The 17,670-nt window shown below is 37.5% G+C and overlaps 1 protein-coding gene and 1 non-coding gene across 3 annotated transcripts in view; both read left to right on the plus strand.

Annotated features, from left to right (window-relative positions):
- The window catches only part of DDX50 (DExD-box helicase 50), a 31,317-nt gene extending 21,952 nt beyond the window's left edge, over positions 1–9,365 (plus strand). For both annotated transcript variants that reach the window (XM_090278114.1, XM_090278115.1), the window contains 7 exons: positions 1,037–1,198; positions 1,647–1,766; positions 2,514–2,587; positions 2,807–2,966; positions 4,932–5,066; positions 6,996–7,040; positions 8,869–9,365. In XM_090278114.1, the coding sequence (XP_090134240.1) occupies positions 1,037–1,198; positions 1,647–1,766; positions 2,514–2,587; positions 2,807–2,966; positions 4,932–5,066; positions 6,996–7,040; positions 8,869–9,147 (975 nt within the window). In that variant the 3' untranslated portion in view covers positions 9,148–9,365. The remainder of the gene's footprint in view (positions 1–1,036; positions 1,199–1,646; positions 1,767–2,513; positions 2,588–2,806; positions 2,967–4,931; positions 5,067–6,995; positions 7,041–8,868) is intronic.
- Positions 9,366–10,599: 1,234 nt separating this feature from the next.
- LOC150010196 (U8 small nucleolar RNA) lies at positions 10,600–10,735 on the plus strand. Its single transcript, XR_016511538.1, has one exon. It is a non-coding gene; the product is annotated as a U8 small nucleolar RNA (small nucleolar RNA).
- The last annotated feature ends 6,935 nt before the right edge of the window (positions 10,736–17,670 follow it).

The following is a 17,670-nucleotide window of genomic DNA, read 5'->3' on the forward strand; positions in this document are numbered from 1 at the left end:
ATATAAATAGTATAAATAGGTTCAACTTCAGTAAAAATCATAGAAATGTAGATTGAAATAACATCAAGAAATCGTTTTTGCCTAATAGTGTCACAAGAATTATGATCCATAATATACAGGGTAGGTAGGGTATGGGAAAATAAATAACTCAATGTTGAAGAGTAAATGGGTATAGTCTCTTTGGTTAAATGTTTATAAATTTTGATCCAGAAATTAGGCTTCTAGATACATATCCTACTGAAATACGCACATAATGAGGTGTTTAGAGGTACAGGGTTGTTCACTCTAGCATTATTTCTGAAAGTGAAGATTTGTATATGACCCAGATGTTCATTACTAAACACAGAATATTGCTAAAAGAAATGATACTGCATCCATATGAAGGAATCATATATCCAGTTTTTAAAAAATAAGTAAGGTTATAATATAGATGTGGAAAAATGGCTAAGATTATTTAAGTAAATAAATAAAATTATATGCTAGTATATGTGAGAAGTGTGTGTGTTTTAAAAAATATATATATATATATATATATATTCCTGGCTGGTGTGGCTCAATGGATTGAGCGCTGGCCTGTGAACTGAAAGGCTGCTGGTTCTATTCCTAATCAGGGCTCGTGCCTGGATTGCAGGCCAGGTACCCAGTTGGGGGTGCGCAAGAGGCAGCCAACTGATGTTTCTTTCTCACATTGATCTTCTCTTTCCTTCTTTCTCCTTCCTTTCCCATCTCTCTAAAAAGAAAAAATCTAAAAAATAAATAAAAATAAATAAAAATGTATACACACACACACACACACACACATATATATATATATATATATCTGGAGGAAAATTTACCAAACTGCTAGCAATGAATTATTAGAAGGCTGATTTTAACAGAGCTTTTCTGTAATGTTTGATTTTTAAAAAAATAATAAGTATGCGTTATAATTATCAGAAAATAAAATTAAAAAACAAAAAACACAGAATGTATGGTATTAGGGTGCTATTGATTATAAGTATGAACTGTACACCTACTTTTCCCCCTTTTCCAATAGAATGCCCAGTGTTTACATGGGGACATTGCACAGTCACAAAGAGAAATTACACTGAAGGGCTTCAGAGAAGGTAGTTTTAAAGTTTTGGTTGCAACCAATGTGGCTGCCCGTGGTTTGGACATTCCTGAGGTTGACCTGGTGATTCAGAGTTCTCCTCCACAGGTAGGAAATGAGATTTGATATTGGGGAAGGAGGAACAGCTGTATAATTTACATTTTATTTATAAGATATTGCTTTGGATATGAAAAATGTTACATGTTCTTGCTCTTAGCCTTTTTTTTTTTTTTTTTTTTTTTTTGTCACTGTGGTACTTAAATTGACCAGAATCTAATTAATGCCCTTGCAAATTACTAACTTCATTATTTGGATTTGAAGCATGGATCCATGCATGGGAATTATAAAGAGTTGGGGTGAGGTAGACACTAAGGTTTTTAATCATATCCCCTTTGTCCCAAAGTACTGCATAAAAATTCTTTGGAATGTTGGAAAAAGCAACAGATTGAAATAAAAATATTAGTAGCAGTAGTTTTGTTACTAGCATTACTACTTGGATGCTGGAATGACTGTAACTTGCTAGATTTTTTAAAAGTATTACCTCTTTTATTTTTAGGATGTTGAGTCCTACATTCATCGCTCTGGACGCACAGGTAGAGCTGGCCGGACAGGGATTTGCATATGCTTTTATCAGCCAAGAGAAAGAGGTCAGCTAAGATACGTGGAACAAAAAGCAGTAAGTAGAGTTAAATTATTTCAGCTGTATTATCTAAATGGTACCTTAAAAAAGAGTTCTTTCTATATTTGTCCTCACAAATAGGTCTTTATTCTCAGTTTAATCTGCATTTGGATGTGAGGCATGTGGAAAGCTAAATATATTAGCTGCAAGACTTTGTTTTAATATAGCTCTTACTGTGAAGAGAGAAGAGCTGATTTTCATAATTTTCTCTTGAATTTCTCCCTTGATACTACAATCAGAAATGCATTGTGATTTCAGTAACTCTTAGTGTCCAGCATTGTAATGGTGATTATCACATTGCCTTGGTGTAGTAGTTAAGATAATATTGAGTAATGGTACAATAGCTAGTTCCTGTACGAAATTACACATTTTTTGTAGTCTGGATTTTTTGTGATGTTTGTCGTTTTTTATTTTTATAGTGTGTTTTTATATACTGTTTCATGTATTTTGAGATAGGGTAATAAGAAAAGAATTGATAGTGGTAAACCACATTTTTTTCTTCTTTTTGAATCAGTTTTATTTTGCAAGTGAAATTCCATGTTTGTAACTAAGGAACAATTCAAAAAAAATCTCTTTTCTTTCTAGATTTTGCAATTGGTTATTTATTAGAAAAAGCAGCTCTTTTGATCTGCTAGGGCTTGGAAATCTCTAAATCCAAGAAATGGAAATTCAACAAACTATATTAATTTAGGAGTTAATTGTAAAGACTTCCATTTTTCTTTAATGTAATTCTTTCATTTTCAGGGAATTACTTTTAAACGTGTAGGTGTTCCTTCTACAATGGATTTAGTTAAATCTAAAAGCATGGATGCCATCAGGTATGCTTTCTGACCTTGCTGAATAAGTTTTTCTTTTGTATTAGGCTATTCATCTTTAAGCTCTCCTAGTTCAAATATCAGAAAATTTAATCACCAGTTTTACCAGCAGATACTTAGTTATAATAAAATATAAAAGCATTGCTCTTTCTTTTCCCATTCATTCTCCTTAAATATTTCCCTTTGCCTTGACCAAGAAAATTTGCTATTTTTAAACCATAGGTCTCTGGCTTCCGTGTCTTATGCTGCTGTTGATTTTTTCCGACCGTCAGCTCAGAGACTGATAGAAGAGAAAGGGGCAGTGGATGCATTGGCTGCAGCATTAGCCCATATCTCTGGTGCATCAAGTTTTGAACCACGATCTTTGATCACCTCTGATAAGGTAGAAATCTGTGACAAAATTGTATGCGCTTGGAAAAAGAGATTAAACATAGCTATCTATCTGGAGAGAAATACAGGAAACCTTCACTTTGCACAGCACTGTGTTAACTGAAACTTGCATACTAAAACCTATTCTTCATGTTTTAAGTTGCCTTGGAACCATGCCAGTCAAGAAATACTGTGAAGTTGGCATAGCACCGTGCAGAGTAAGGTTGTCTGTGTATGTGGAGGGTGTGAGGGTGTGTGTGTGTGTGTGTGTGTGTGTGTGTGTAACATCATCTGGCCTGCTCCACTGCCATGTCAGTTTTACATGTCAAACACCACAGGCATTGCTTGCAAGTACTTCATAGATTTATTACTCACTGTGGTATAAGTGAGGGGAGTCACTGGGTGAGGGGCCCCATCAGAAAAAGAGCTCTTGCCTGAGGGGAGGGGAAGTGGGAGGAGTGGGGGAAGAAGGGGAAGAGTCTAGTCAAGGAACTAATATAAATGACCCACGGACATGGACAACGGCATGGGGATTGAATGTGAGAGGGGGGAGGTGGGCGGGGCTGGGGGGAGCAATGGGAGAAAAATGAGACAACTGTATTAGAACAATTTTTAAAATGGGGAAAAAAAGATCTCATGTCTGGGTGGAGAGAGTCAAAGGGACATTGTGAGAGTTGGAGGGAGAGGGAACAAAAGGAGCAGGGAAGGTAACTGCATGTGACTTACTTGGTGTAGCATAAATGAGTACAGCTGGGTCATCTGATTTGCCCACTTGACAGGTGTTAGTGGTTTACTTTAGCCAAATGTCATTTTGCTGAGAGTGACTTTTTTTAATAGGAATTTTTATTTAATGAGATAACTTAGTTTTAATTTGTTAAATTAATATTTTAAAATTGATTTTAGAGGAAGAAGAACAGGGAGAGAGGGAGAGAGAAAGAGTGAGAAACATCTATTTGTCGTTTCGCTTATTTGTGCATCATTGGTTGATTCTTGTATGTGCCCTGCCTGGGGATCAAACCTGCAACCCTGGTGTATTTTGGTACTCTAATCAACAGAGCTGTCCAGCCAAGGCTGAGAGTGACTTAATGTCCAACTCTATCCCTCCCTTCCCCTCTCTCCATCCTCTCCCTCCCCCCAGATACATCTTTTATAAAAATTAGAATCCAATTAAAGTTTATATGTTATATTTGGTTATTATGTCTTTTAATTTGGGACTGTTTGCCCATCTTTTTTATTGATTTTTTTTTTTTTTTTGAAGAGTCTAAGTTGTCTAGATCCGTTGTCTAGATAAGAGTCTAGAATATCATAGAAACAGAGTGTTAGTGGTTTGAAATTTCTTTGTGGTTTAAATCAAATCCAAAGTCTTTACCATAAATGTCTTCCAGGGTGTCTTCCCCTTGCTCCCTCTTTGACTTCATCCCTTATCACTCTCCTCTTGCTTGTTTCAGCTACCCTAACATACTCACTATTGCTCAAATACAAACCTGCACCTACACAAGGCCATTGTACTCGCTTGCACTGTTCAAATATTATTTCCTTTTAATAACCACATGGCTTCCTCCTTCACTTCATTCTGATCTCCTCAAATATCACCATATCAGAGGTCTTTCTTGATCATCCTAAAATAGTTTACCTCTTTGTTACTCTCTGTTCCCTTGCTCTGCTTTTCTTCTTCATGATGCTTATTACTACCTGACATTCTATATACTTTTAAGTGGAACAACACAATCCATATTCCCCCCTCCCCCCGGTCTCTCAAATTAATAAATAAAAATTTTTTAAATGCTATCTTCAGTGGTCTCTAAACACTCATCTTCTCTCAGTATAGTTTCAGAGAAGTTATTTTTTAGCACTGATGTTATACTGTTGGCTCATAAGTTGGCATGTTTGTCATGAAGGGCTGTAGAATTGGAATTTCATTGCTGCTCTGCTGCAGCTGCTTTTTTCCCCAAACATAATGTGACTTTTATTCCTTAAGGGGTTTGTGACCATAACTCTGGAAAGCCCAGAAGAAATACAGGACGTCAGCTGTGCTTGGAAAGAACTTAACAGAAAGCTGAGTAGTAATGCTGTGTCCCAAATTACCAGAATGTGCCTCCTAAAAGGAAATATGGTAGGCTTTTCTAGATAAGTATAAAGCTTTTTAATAAACTACTGTAAATGTTTATAAAGACTAGCAGGTTTTGTTCCTTCTTTTTTTGAAGTCTAAAATGGGTCGAATAATTCTGTTTTCTCCATGTGTTAGTTTTTTCCAGTTATAAATGTTTGTGGGGTTATTTAAATAACCCATTACTATATAAAACTAAGTTATTCTGCTTAGTTTGACTATTAAGTTATTGAAGTTTCTGCCCTTATATAGTTATTGTATGGTGTATGTGTTTATTTTGTAAGACTGAGTATTGGGTTGGCCAAAAAGTCTGTTACGTCTTTTCCATAAAATAAAAGACACATTTTTCATTTTCACCGATAACTATTGATTTGGATATTTTGAGTATGCTGACTATCTTTTGCTATTGGCTTTTAGTGGGTAGAAGCCAAGGGTGCTGCTCAACATCTTTCAATGCATAAGATAGCCCCATCGCAAAGAATTAACTTGGCCAAAATGTCAAAAGTACCAAGAAATTTTGCAAACCACTTCTGACGCATTCCATCATTCACAGCACCTTCTCCATACACTGCACAAATCTTATTTTGCATTTCAGTTGAGTTTTTACTTTTCTTGAAATAATAAAACTTTTAATATGCCGAAAATGTTGTATATCTTCTTCCATCTTCAGTATTAAAATGGCTGCACAAAAATTCACCAATTTTTATGTTTCTTATTTTTTAATGCATGCTGATATAATAACTCTCACAATACACTAACAAAATTGTTTCAAATGAAGTTAAAGACAGCAAAGCACTACTAGAGCCATCATGTGGAAAAAACATAACATTCTTTTTGGCCAACCCAATAACTTATGATAGCAACAGCTAAACAACTCTGTTATTTAGGGAATATACAATATTGATTGTTGAATGGCCTGCTATTGGTTGTTAATGGGGATGATGAAGTGAATTAAGTATTTTAATACATTTATGAAATAGCAAAGTTAAAACTATCTGTAATCTTAGTGACTGTTGTCTTCTAATGGTTTTGAGAAAAGATGTTTTATTACTCATCTAATTTTACTACAAAGCTTCATTTTAGTCTAGATTTAATAACTTGATTCGCTATTGGAAATAATTATCTCAGAGTTTAATATTATTTACATTCAAGGAGATTTGCAGCAAGTAGGAGACAAATATACAGATTCAGGAAAAAAGTGGAGGGGAGGGAAAATATAACAAGATCCTTAAGGCTAAACTAGTTACTATATTTAAGTATTTAAGTTAACCTTCAATTTAATTGGCAACCAAGACCAAAGAGGAAACATCTTGGATTACTATCTGCTAAACACTGCAGCTCTTCAGGAGCGAAACTTTCTGGCATTACATTTTTTAAAATTTATTTGTTTGTTTGTTTATTTAAAGATTCTATTTATATTTAGAGAGAGGGGAAGGGAGGGAGAAAGAGCGGAGAGAAACATCAATGTGTAGTCGTCTCTTGCAGGCCCCATCCCGGGCATGTGTCCTGATGGGAATTGAACCGATAACCCTTTGGTTCTCAGGCCAGCATTCAGTCCACTGAGCCACACCAGCTATGGCTGGCATTAAATTTTTAAATGAATTTATTAGATCATTTTATCAAGGACATGGGACAACATTATGGTGTCTGCAAAAACTTTTCTAGAGAATGCTTTGTATTCTTAGTAGTAGTAGATTCTTGTTAGATACAGTGTTGAGTTACTTTTCAGATTTAGAAAGTACAATGAGCAGCCACTCTGTCATGCATTATTATATATATTAGCTGTTTTAATCCTATAAACAATCATGGAACACACTAATTTTTTTTTTTTTTGTAGCAAATATAAAGATTACCAGCAAGTATTAACATATTAGTGTAAAAAATAAAAGAATCAACTCATGCATCTAAATAAAAATGTTTTCATTTTGCCTTTAGGGTGTTTGCTTTGATGTTCCCACAACTGAGTCAGAAAGGTTACAGGTATTTAAAATCTTTTATCTGTTAAATAGTTGGGCATGTTTCTCTATAAGATAGGAATTAAGAACATAGTCACATCATTATCATGCCTAAGTCAGTTAATTCCTTAGTATAAAATATCCACTCTGTATAATTTGAAACATTTTTGTAAATAATATCAAACATAGAAAAAAATAGAATTGCATAAAAATTCTCATGTACCCATCATTCAGCTTCATCATTTATCAACTTTTCATATCTATCCCCATCTATTTCCCCACTCTTCTGTATTACACTTTTGAATCAAATTCTAGCTATTTTATAATTTCAACTACAAATATTTCTATATACTTAAATATTAAGGACACTTTATTTCTCTTGTGGTCTCCTAAGTATTTTTTAATATAAGGTCTGTAAGGTTCATACATCATAATTTTATGCTTCTTAAGTCTCTTTTTTTTTCTTTTTAAGTCTCTTTTAATCTATAGGTTCTCCCTCTTTTCTCTCTCCTTTTAAAAAACTTCCTTGTATTTTATCTGTTGAAGAAAGATTATCTACCAGGTTCCTAAAATATAGAATTTGTCTATTGCATTCCTATACATATTTATATACATAATTTGAAACAAGAGGGGATTGTTCTGTTTTTTAGGGCTTTTGAAAAGATTCAGATTCAGAACATATTGTGAATACATTTCTGTGTCAACTATACTGTTACTTATTTTTAATGGCTTCCTGACATTTGGCCATATGGGTGTCCAACTTTTCTTAATATCCTATTTTCTGACATTTAGATTATTTTCAGTAATACACTATTATAAACAGGTGAGCCCTGAACATTATTATAGCTGACTCTTTATACATTGCCATGTTTACCTCTTTAAGATGAATTTTTAAAAAGGTTTTATTTATTTTTAGAAAGGGGGAAGGGAGGGAGATGGAGAGGGGGGATAACGTCAATGTGAGAGAAACACTGATCAGCTGCCTCTCACATGTGCCCCAAACGGGGACTGAACCCACAACCTAGGCATATGCCCTAATCAGGAATCAAACCTGCAACCTTCTGCTTTGTGGAATGAAGCCACATCGGTGAGGGCTCTTTAAGATGAATTTTTAAAGGTGACTTCTTGGCCAAATGGTTTGTACATTTTTAAGGCTTTGGTTCATATATTGCCACCAATGTTGTATGTGGGTGTTTGTCTCTGCTCACTCTTACCAGCAAGATATTTTAATATTAATTTTGCTTCACAACTCATGATCACAATGAAAAATAGTTAATGTAGCAGGATATGACATAGCGATGCTCTTATGAGCTGCTGATTTGTCTGTGTTGTTTATCCCGATATCAAATTGTTTCCAATGGCTACAGTTTTTTTTTTGTCCCCAGCTGGTTTTAATTTTCATAATGAGCTCTCCTTGCTTCTGTCAATATACCTGCTGAAAGCCATGCACTACTTGTTAATGGCCTATTTGTTTTATGCAGAGAAATTAGTGCTCTCTTTTAGAATGTATAAAATTTTTAATAGTTTATTTTCTATTATTTTTTCTTTCATTACCATTTATCATCCTTATACCCTCTTCCACCTCCATCTACCCCCCTGGAATGTATACATTGAGTATGAATTGAGTCTCAAAATGGGCCTGAGAGTTTCACGAAACTAAGACTAAAACTTAGTAACTTTAGTGAGTGTGCTTTTAATAGGTCTTTTCCTGATTTTAAATTTTGTTCCATATACTTTTAATTTAATGGCCTTTATCTAATAGATAATAAGTATGAAAAAAGTGTCCTATACTCATGTGCTTGCTTATGGTTTCTATTTTGCATTTATATTAATCATATAAATTTGCCCAACAGGCAGAGTGGCATGATTCAGACTGGATGCTGTCAGTGCCAGCCAAGTTACCCGAAATTGAAGAATATTATGATGGAAACACATCTTCTAATTCCAGACAGAGGAGTGGCTGGTCAAGTGGCCGGTCAGGCCGGTCAGGTCGGTCAGGTGGTCGATCTGGAGGCCGGTCAGGTAGACAGAGTCGACAGGGTAGTCGGTCAGCAAGTCGACAAGATGGTAGAAGACGAGGTGGGAATAGAAATCGATCAAGAAGCGGAGGCCAGAAACGGAATTTTGAATGAGAATTTGATAATTAATCTACCAGTGTGAGCTTACCTATTTCTGCCTAATCATGTACATTATCCACCAAAAATTAGATCATCGTAGTTGCGGTATGTGTCTGCTATCTGCAAAGAACTTGGTTGTATTTTTTTAAAAACTATTTCACAAGAATGGATATAAACCTACTTATCCGGTTACACCTTTGAATAAAAAAACCTTCTTTTATTGTCTCTTTTCATTATGTGTTAGAATTTTCCTGAATGTAATCTTTTAAATTTTTTCTATAACATGGCATTCGAGTTAATCTTACTTAGGTTTACTTGCATTTTACAAAATGTGTATCTGTATTTAGATTATTCCTTCCATAGGATATAACAAGAGATCTCTTCCACATTAAAGGGCTATATAAATTGGTGACATGATTGGTTAGGTGTAGCATTTTAAATTCTAGGTGTAAAAGAAATTCTAGGCTTAGTTAATTAAAAGGGTGTACAAGGAGTCGTCGGCAGCCGTCCGTCTCGAGAGACGATGGTGTAGCTTCTTAAGAGTCTATCTGCACCGCCGAGAATGGCTGTGCAGTCCGACTCGGGAGTGACATGGTATCTGTCTCCTCCCGTGTTGAATCGACATCTTGCGATGACGCTGGAGTGTCCTCTCCAGTGAAGCTGAAGCTACAGAGCCTGGGCAGGGTGATATGGAGGGTCTGCTGTTGCCCATGCAGCAGACCCCCCCTCTCTTCGCAGCTGAAGGGTCCAAGGGAAAGACGGAGTCGATACAGCTTGGCTTCAGGTGCGCCGCAGGAGTTGCCGGTGTTGACTACAACGTCAAACCGCCTTAGGGACTCCGGCTCCGGATTTTCTGTCGGGGTTTACTCCCTTAGCCTTTCCCCTGAAGAGGTATGCCGCAAGGCAGCGGAGGTTTTTTGGAGTCAGAGTTTTCCTTCTCTGATGGTGCACCTTCAGTAATTTACACAACAGATATTGGTTGGACTGTCTACCATGTGCCCATTATTATAGTAGTTACTAGGGATAGTGGTGAACAAGGCATGGTCACTGTCCTCAATGACCTTATATTATAAAGACAAGTCATTGTGAATGAGATTAACACTTCTAAGATGAAGGGTAACACCTAATGGCTAAGGTGAAGGTAGGTATGAAATCTAAGGACCTGGTGGGGTGTGCCTAACCAGTTTTAGGAGTTAGGAAGACTTTCAGAAGTGATGCTCAAAAGAAGTAAAGCAGAAGTATCAGTTGATCTAGCCAGGTATGTGTATGGTGGGAAGAGGAATTTACAAGGGAGAGGCTTTGTAGGCAGAGAAAACACCATATACAGACACCCAGAGGCAAAGAATAGCATGGTGAGTCTGAGGACCTGCAATCACTTCAGTATGGTTTGCTTGTTACAAGTAGAGAAGTGGAAAAGGAGATGTAAGAAATTAATACTGGGACCAGATTTCAAAAGCTTCTGTGCAGTAGTCAGGAAGGATAATCCTTACCTGTTCCTCTTTTTGAAGGGCGGATTATAACATGATGATTGGAGTTCACATGATTACTGGTTAGCCTCTCTGCTTAAGTAGTACTCGTGACACCTTGATTGCTCCTGTCTGATTCTTTCTGGGACACACAAAAAAGCTTATGTGCATTGTGCATTGTTTAGGAGTTCAAACATTCCTTGGAAAACATGATGAGATTTGTGTTTGGAAAGATTACTGGCTGCACTGAAATTGGATTGCAGAAAGGCCAAACTGGAGGGCAGGAGACTTTTTTTTTTTTTTTTAATTGATTTTAGAGAGCGAGAGATATCAGTTTGTTCTATGCATTTAATCAGTTCTTTTATGTGCCCTGACCCGGCATTGAACCCTCAAACTTGGTGTATTGGGTTGATGCTCTAACCAACTGAGATACCTGGCCAGGGCTCAGGAGACCTCTGAGATATTGTTAGAGCAGTAATTTTCAACCGATGTGTTGCAAGAATTTTTAAAACATGCATTACTCGACTCTAATGAGTGACATTGACCTCTTTTTCCCTTAGATTGTCAAATTAAAAAATGACAACAGCCATCACAACAGTAGCCATCTGGTGTGAATGCCATCTTGAACCATAAATATATAGGTCATATAATAGAACTGCATCTTATTGGTCACATGGCATAATAAGGTTGCATCTGATTGGTTAATTCTTGGTATCAGAAATCCTTATATATAAGTATAGGTACCTGATTTTAAAAAGTCACTTTGGAGCAGTAAAAGGTTGGTTATTACTATTACTTTTTATAAATCAAAATTACACCTGTTTAATCAGATTGGCAAATAAATATTTCTTGATGTGCTACAGAATTTCAGTGATTATATGTGCCATAAGATGAAAAATACTGAAAATTGCTGTTAAGAGTAATCCAAGATATAGGTGATGATGGCCTTCACTAATGATAAGTAACATATTTTGAGTCATGAGAACTGAGACGCTTGAGAAGCTGTTGGTAGTCCAGAACCATGCAGCTGGATAACACATAGTGGAATGAGGATTTGAACCAAGGTAAATATAGCTTCTGAACCAACACTTAACTAAGCACTGTGCTAACTAGTGACAGTGGACATTGAGAAACATAGATTTCAGAGGTTTATAGAAAGTAAAAGTTTTAGGACATAAGTGCTTTGAATTGGAAGATGAGAGAGGAAGAATGAAAACAGGTTTTTGTCACTGAGATAAGCTACTAGGACAAAACCAGAAAAGCTATGTAGGGAGGGAGTGCGAATATGATTAGTTCAGGATTAGATATATTTTAGTATTGAGTAGCCCATGAGATATGGAAGAGGAGATAAACAGCATTGGGTTTATAGGTCTGAAGCAGAAGAGATGTGTTGTAAAGATTTGGGAATGGTAGCCCTGGCAGGTGTGGCTCAGTGGATTGAGTGCCGGCCTGTGAACTGAAAGGTCACCGATTCGATTCCCAGTCAGGGCACATGCCTGGGTTGCGGGCCCGGCCCCTGGTTGGGGGTGTGTGAAAGGCAGCCAACTGATGTTTCTCTCCCTCTCTTCCTCCCTTCCCCTCATTCTGAAAATAAATAAAATCTTTATTTAGTTAGTTAAGGTAGATGGGATTATCCAGGGAAAGTGCAGTTTTAAAAATAAAGGACTGAGAAGGGAACTCAGAGGCACACCAATTTAGTTACTGAGTATCAGAGGAAAGGGGATTCTGTTAAGGGCTAAGCAGAAGAAGGCAAAAAGCTCCAAGGTGTGAGTCTCAAAAGGAATCAGTAGATGAGCCTGAAATGCCCATTGGACTTTGCAAAAAAGACATTTGACTTGAACTATATTAATATACCGGTGAGAGTGGAAGCCATTTAGCAGTGGGTTCAGCAGGAAAGGGAAATAAGAGACAACAAAGATGAACATGTCTTACAGAAATTTGGCTGTGAATAGGAAAGAATAAAGCTGGACAGAGAAGAAAGGATATGAGATCACTGAGAATTGTGTGTCTTGTGTGTGTGGGGGGGTGTTGGGGATGAAGAGGCTTGAGCATATTGAAACACTAATATGGGTAGGAGCTAGAAAGTAGGGAGGAAGAGAGAATACATAATGGAGAAAAATCCCTATGAAGACCCAGTGGGATGAAATCAAGCACACATGAGATTTTAGCCTTAGATGATAAAAGCACATGTGTAACATTGTCAGGAAGAAAGTGATTAAAAAATTGAGAGTGCCTGCTTTGTGTCTTCTATTTTTTTTCTTGAATCAGCTACTGAAGGTGGAAAGGGAAGTACTGCCTAGGAGGTTTGAGGGAAGTGGAGAAATGTTGAAATATTAACTAGAACGAGATGGAGAACTCACCAGGCAAACCAGGGTCACAGTTAGCTTTGAGGGTCTAGTTGAGATTAGAGACTGAATTTGTAGTGGCAGCAATTAGAGTGGTGGAATGATTTCCTAAAGCAACACTCAGCATTCTGTTGTCGGAAGGGAAATGGGAGACAGTTGGACTGCTCCAGGATTGGGGTTTTGCTCCTTGAGCTGAAAGAACAACAAAGAAAATGTTAAGGACTTGCTCTGGTTGGGTAGCTCGGTTAGGGCATCATCCCAATACACTAAGGTTGCAGGTTCGATCTCTGGTCAGGGCACATGCAACCAATGAATGCATAAATAAGGAACAACAAGTGAATGGTTTTCTCTCCTTTTTTAAAAATTAATTTACAAAGTGTTTTTAAAAAATGTTAAGGACTCAGCAAAAGTGATTGGAGTAATGGTCCAGAGTCTAAACTGCCTAGAGATTGAAGTGAAGATGGTGTTTATAATAGAGAGTGTAAAAGGCCAAAGGACTGAAGATCAGTGAGGGATCCTGAATTTGAGGCTTCAAGAGTAGAGCAGTTGGGAAGACAAGTGCAGGGTGTGATAGTAGGCTTTTGGGGGACAAAGGTTGTTTCAGGTGAGTAGTCCCAAGAACTGAGAAGCTGCCCTGGCTGGTGTGGCTCAGTGGATTGATTGCCGGCCTGCAAACCAAAGGATCACTGGTTCGATTCTCAGCAGGGCACTTGCCTGGGTTGCGGGCCAGGTCCCCAGTTGGGGGCGTGTGAGAGGCAACCACACATTGATGTTTCTTTCCCTCTTTTCCTCCCTTCCCCACCTTCTAAAAATAAAATCTTTAAAACAAAACAAAACTGAGAAGTCTATATGGGTAGTTTTCATGGACAACGAAGTCTCTAGAATGAAGACAAACCAGGAGTGAGGAAGGGAGAAGCCGGGTGGGCCAAATTTAATGAATAGCGGAGGTTGTTAAATTACCTGAATTAGGTAATTCCTTCAAAGAGACAAGTGTATTTACATGAAAGTGAAGGAGTAATGGTTTGCAGGAGAGGACACTGACACTCCAGGCAGACAGGGTACATGGAATGTGAGGGAATGAGCAAGCAACATGTACATGAGAAAGCTACCAGGGGAGTATTTTTCAGGAAGAGCCAGATTTCAGTTAAACCAGATGTAGGAAAGGACTCAGTGCTAGACTGAGGAAAGAGGAAATTTTGACGATGGGGAACAGGGCTCCAGATAATTATGTCTGGGGGCAAAAATCTGAGTTAGATCTGATTTGAATAATTGTGAGCTCTGGATTTATACCCAAGATGAAATAAGATCTCTATTTCTAGGTGCACGAGTACTAGTTCTTGAGTCAGAATGCATTGTGTATGTATAATGTCTCAGGCACTACGTTTGAGGTACAAAGGCAAAGGAGTGCAGAGTCTTTGCCCTCAGGGGTTCAGAATCTAGTGACATAGTTAGGCACATAAACTTAGGTCCATGGCAATGACTATATGGAATGACTTGAGAGCTCTGCACAGGGCACCTAGCCCCAGAAAAAGATTTTGGACATGATGATTGCACATGAATTAAGTCAGGTAAAAGGAATGGGAAAATGGGCAAAGACAATAGCTACTAAACAATAAGGTCTAAATATGGCAAACAATAAATAGCTCCTATTGCTGAGAGCTTCACTATGAGGAAAGCAGTAATGAGAACACAGCAAGTCATGTTTTGGAATGGTTCAGAGGCCTTGTTTCAGCCCCTGAAGTGTTTCAGGAAAAAGTGAAAAAAGCACGTAGGTAAATGCCAGCAGGGTGGAAATGGATTTAAAGGGTCCCCTTGCTAAAGACTGGCTTCCCTATAAGTAAGGAAGGTAAAGCAGATCCTAAAGAGATTAAGTAATAGCTTTCCATATCTTCTGGAAGGAGGAGGAGGCAGGGCAAATTCCTTACCAAAATCTCAGCTTTGGACTGCATTCAGCCCCTTGCCTTTACTCTGCTCCTTCCTCATAGAGCCCAGCACCTCATGGTACTACTTTCTGGCCATTCAGAATCTCCAGTTTGGTACTCTGCCCAGCTATTTGAATTTGAATCAGCTGCTTTGTTCTTCAGTTTTTGAATTAGTAAATGCTTTATTACCTTCAGCATTAGACATTTGAATAACAAATTCACATTTAAAAAAAATTGATTAATTGATTTTAGAGAGAGCAGGAGAGAAACATTGATTTGTTGTTCCATTTATTTATTCATTGGTTGCTTCTTGTATGTTCTCTGACCGGCGATGGAACCTGAAACCTTGGTGTATCAGGATGACACTTAACTCAGTGGTCTCCAAATTTTTGCCACCATGGACCAGTTTTGTGGAAGACAATTTTCCATGGATGGGGGATGGGGAGGGATGGCTTTATAGCCTGCTACCAGATGCAGCTTAATTGTCACTTGCCACTCACTGGTAGGGTTTTGACATGAGTCTGCAAGCAGTTGATTTATTATGGTCTCAGTGCAGTCAAACCTCTCTGCTAATGATAATCTGTATTTGCAGCTGCTTACCAGTGCTAGCAGCACTGCCTCAGCTCCACCCCAGATCATCAGGCATTAGATTCTCATAAGGAGCACGCAGTCTAGATCCCTCACATCCCTACTGCAGTTCACAGTAGGGTTCACACTCTTATGAGAACCTAATGCCACTGCTGATCTGATAGGAGGTAGAGCTCAGGCGCTAATGCAAGTGATTGGGAGCAGCTGTAAATACAGATGAAGCTTTGCTTGCTCAGTCGTTGCTCACCTCCTGCTGTGCAGCCTGGCTCCTAATGGGCTACAGACCAACACTGGTCTGTGGCCCTGGGGTTAGGGACCACTGCTCTGACTGACTGAACTACCCAGCCAGGGCTTTAATTTTTACTGAATTTATTGGGGTAACCTTGGTTAATAAAATTATATAGGTTTCAGGGGTACAATTCTATACTACATCATCTGTATATTGTATTGTGTGTTCACTACACAAAGTCAAATCTCCTTCCATCACCATTATCCCCCATAACAAATTCACATTTAGATGTGACTGTCTGAGTACCTCCTCTCACAATGTTTTTGTTTCGTACATTTTGGGGTTATGCTTAATAAGTTTTAAATGCCAGATTTTTTTAATATTGTTAAAAATTTGAAAAAAGAGAAAAGAAAATGGAGTAAAAACCACCCATAATCATCACATCACTCAGAGATTATTACTGCAAACATTTTGTTGTGTAGACTTGAATTCACTGTGTGTGTACGTGTGTGTACACATACTTTTTGAAACAAATTATCCTCTTTATGAAAATATCATATATCACCTACATCAGAGGAAAGTAGTCTGGTGCAACCAATATTCAAGCAGAACTTCACATATCCTATCAGATGTATATAAAACTCAATTCTTCTACTTGTTACTAAATTTTATACTGATGACTAGATTCAATACAGTAATTTGGCCACCTTTGAGCCAAAAAGGGTCTTTGGCATGTTTCCTCTTACAATTTTGGCCTTGTGCCTATGTACAGGTATGTTACAAAGGAACTTAAATACTTTATAAGTCTTGACAAACTTTTTCCTTTAGTAGTGTCCTCAGCTCACTCTCCTGTTGCACATCTGTTAGTAATAAAAATATCCTTATACTATTTATAGCAGTATCACATAATTTTGTGGTTTATCAACCAGATGTGGTTTATCAACTTGAGTCAGGGAATGCTCTTTTACTCAAGTCCTCTATAGTCTGCAGTACAATCCCAAAATCCCAGATGTTAAGCATTTTGTTAGTCTGTTGGTTGACTGCACTTATGTTTGCTCCCCCTCTTCTCACACCTAATACCAGGATGATGGAATTGCTTTCCTGCCTGGGCATATAGCTAGAATTTATTTCAAGGGGTTTTCCCCCTATTGCACAATGTCCTTCTTTTAAAAAGATTTTATTTTTTTAGAGAGATGGGAAGGGAAGGAGAAAGAGAGGGAGAGAAACATCGATGTGAGAGAGAAGGGAAACTTGAATCAGCTGCCTCTCGCATGTGCCTCAACAGAGGACTGAATCTGCAACCCACGCATGTGTCCTGACTAGGAATTGGACTGGCGATCTTTTGGTTTGCAGGACAAGACTCAATCCACTGAGCCACACCAGTCAGGGTGACACGCCATTTTAATGATCAATCAACATTTCATGACAGGCTACTATGTACCAGGCACTGTCTGAAATCTTAAGGATACAAAGACGGATAAATCATGGCTCCTGGCTCAAGGATAACACAGAGTATTAGTTACATAAACTTATTTGTTAAAAATTTGAGACTGAAATGTCAAGTAATAGTTTATGTGGAACATGAAATTTTTTTCTTTAAACTGTCATTTTTTAAATGTACAGTTAAACTAATCTTATGAAATACAGAAATAAAACCTGCATTTTCTTTTGTCTAATATTATTAATTTTGAATTTCCTGAACATCTTGACACTGCTTCAAGTTTTAATAGCTTTCATTTATTGTGCTCTATATGCGAGGCATTGCTAAACCCTTTTCATTCATTGTCTTAATTTTCTCAAACGATGAGGTTGGCTTTGTTATACCCGTTTCATCCATGAAAAACTCAGGTAATGTGTCCAAAATCACAGAGCAAATAGTGCAGGTTTCAAAGGCATATTTTCAAAGCCAGCCATGATTTCAACCCATTTTTTAAATATTTATTGATTTTAGAGAGAGAAAAGAAGAGAAACATCAATCTGCTGTTCCA

The sequence above is a fragment of the Furipterus horrens genome, unplaced genomic scaffold (genome assembly GCF_987537825.1).
Source record: "Furipterus horrens unplaced genomic scaffold, mFurHor1.1.pri manual_scaffold_5, whole genome shotgun sequence".
Classification (NCBI taxonomy): domain Eukaryota; kingdom Metazoa; phylum Chordata; class Mammalia; order Chiroptera; family Furipteridae; genus Furipterus; species Furipterus horrens.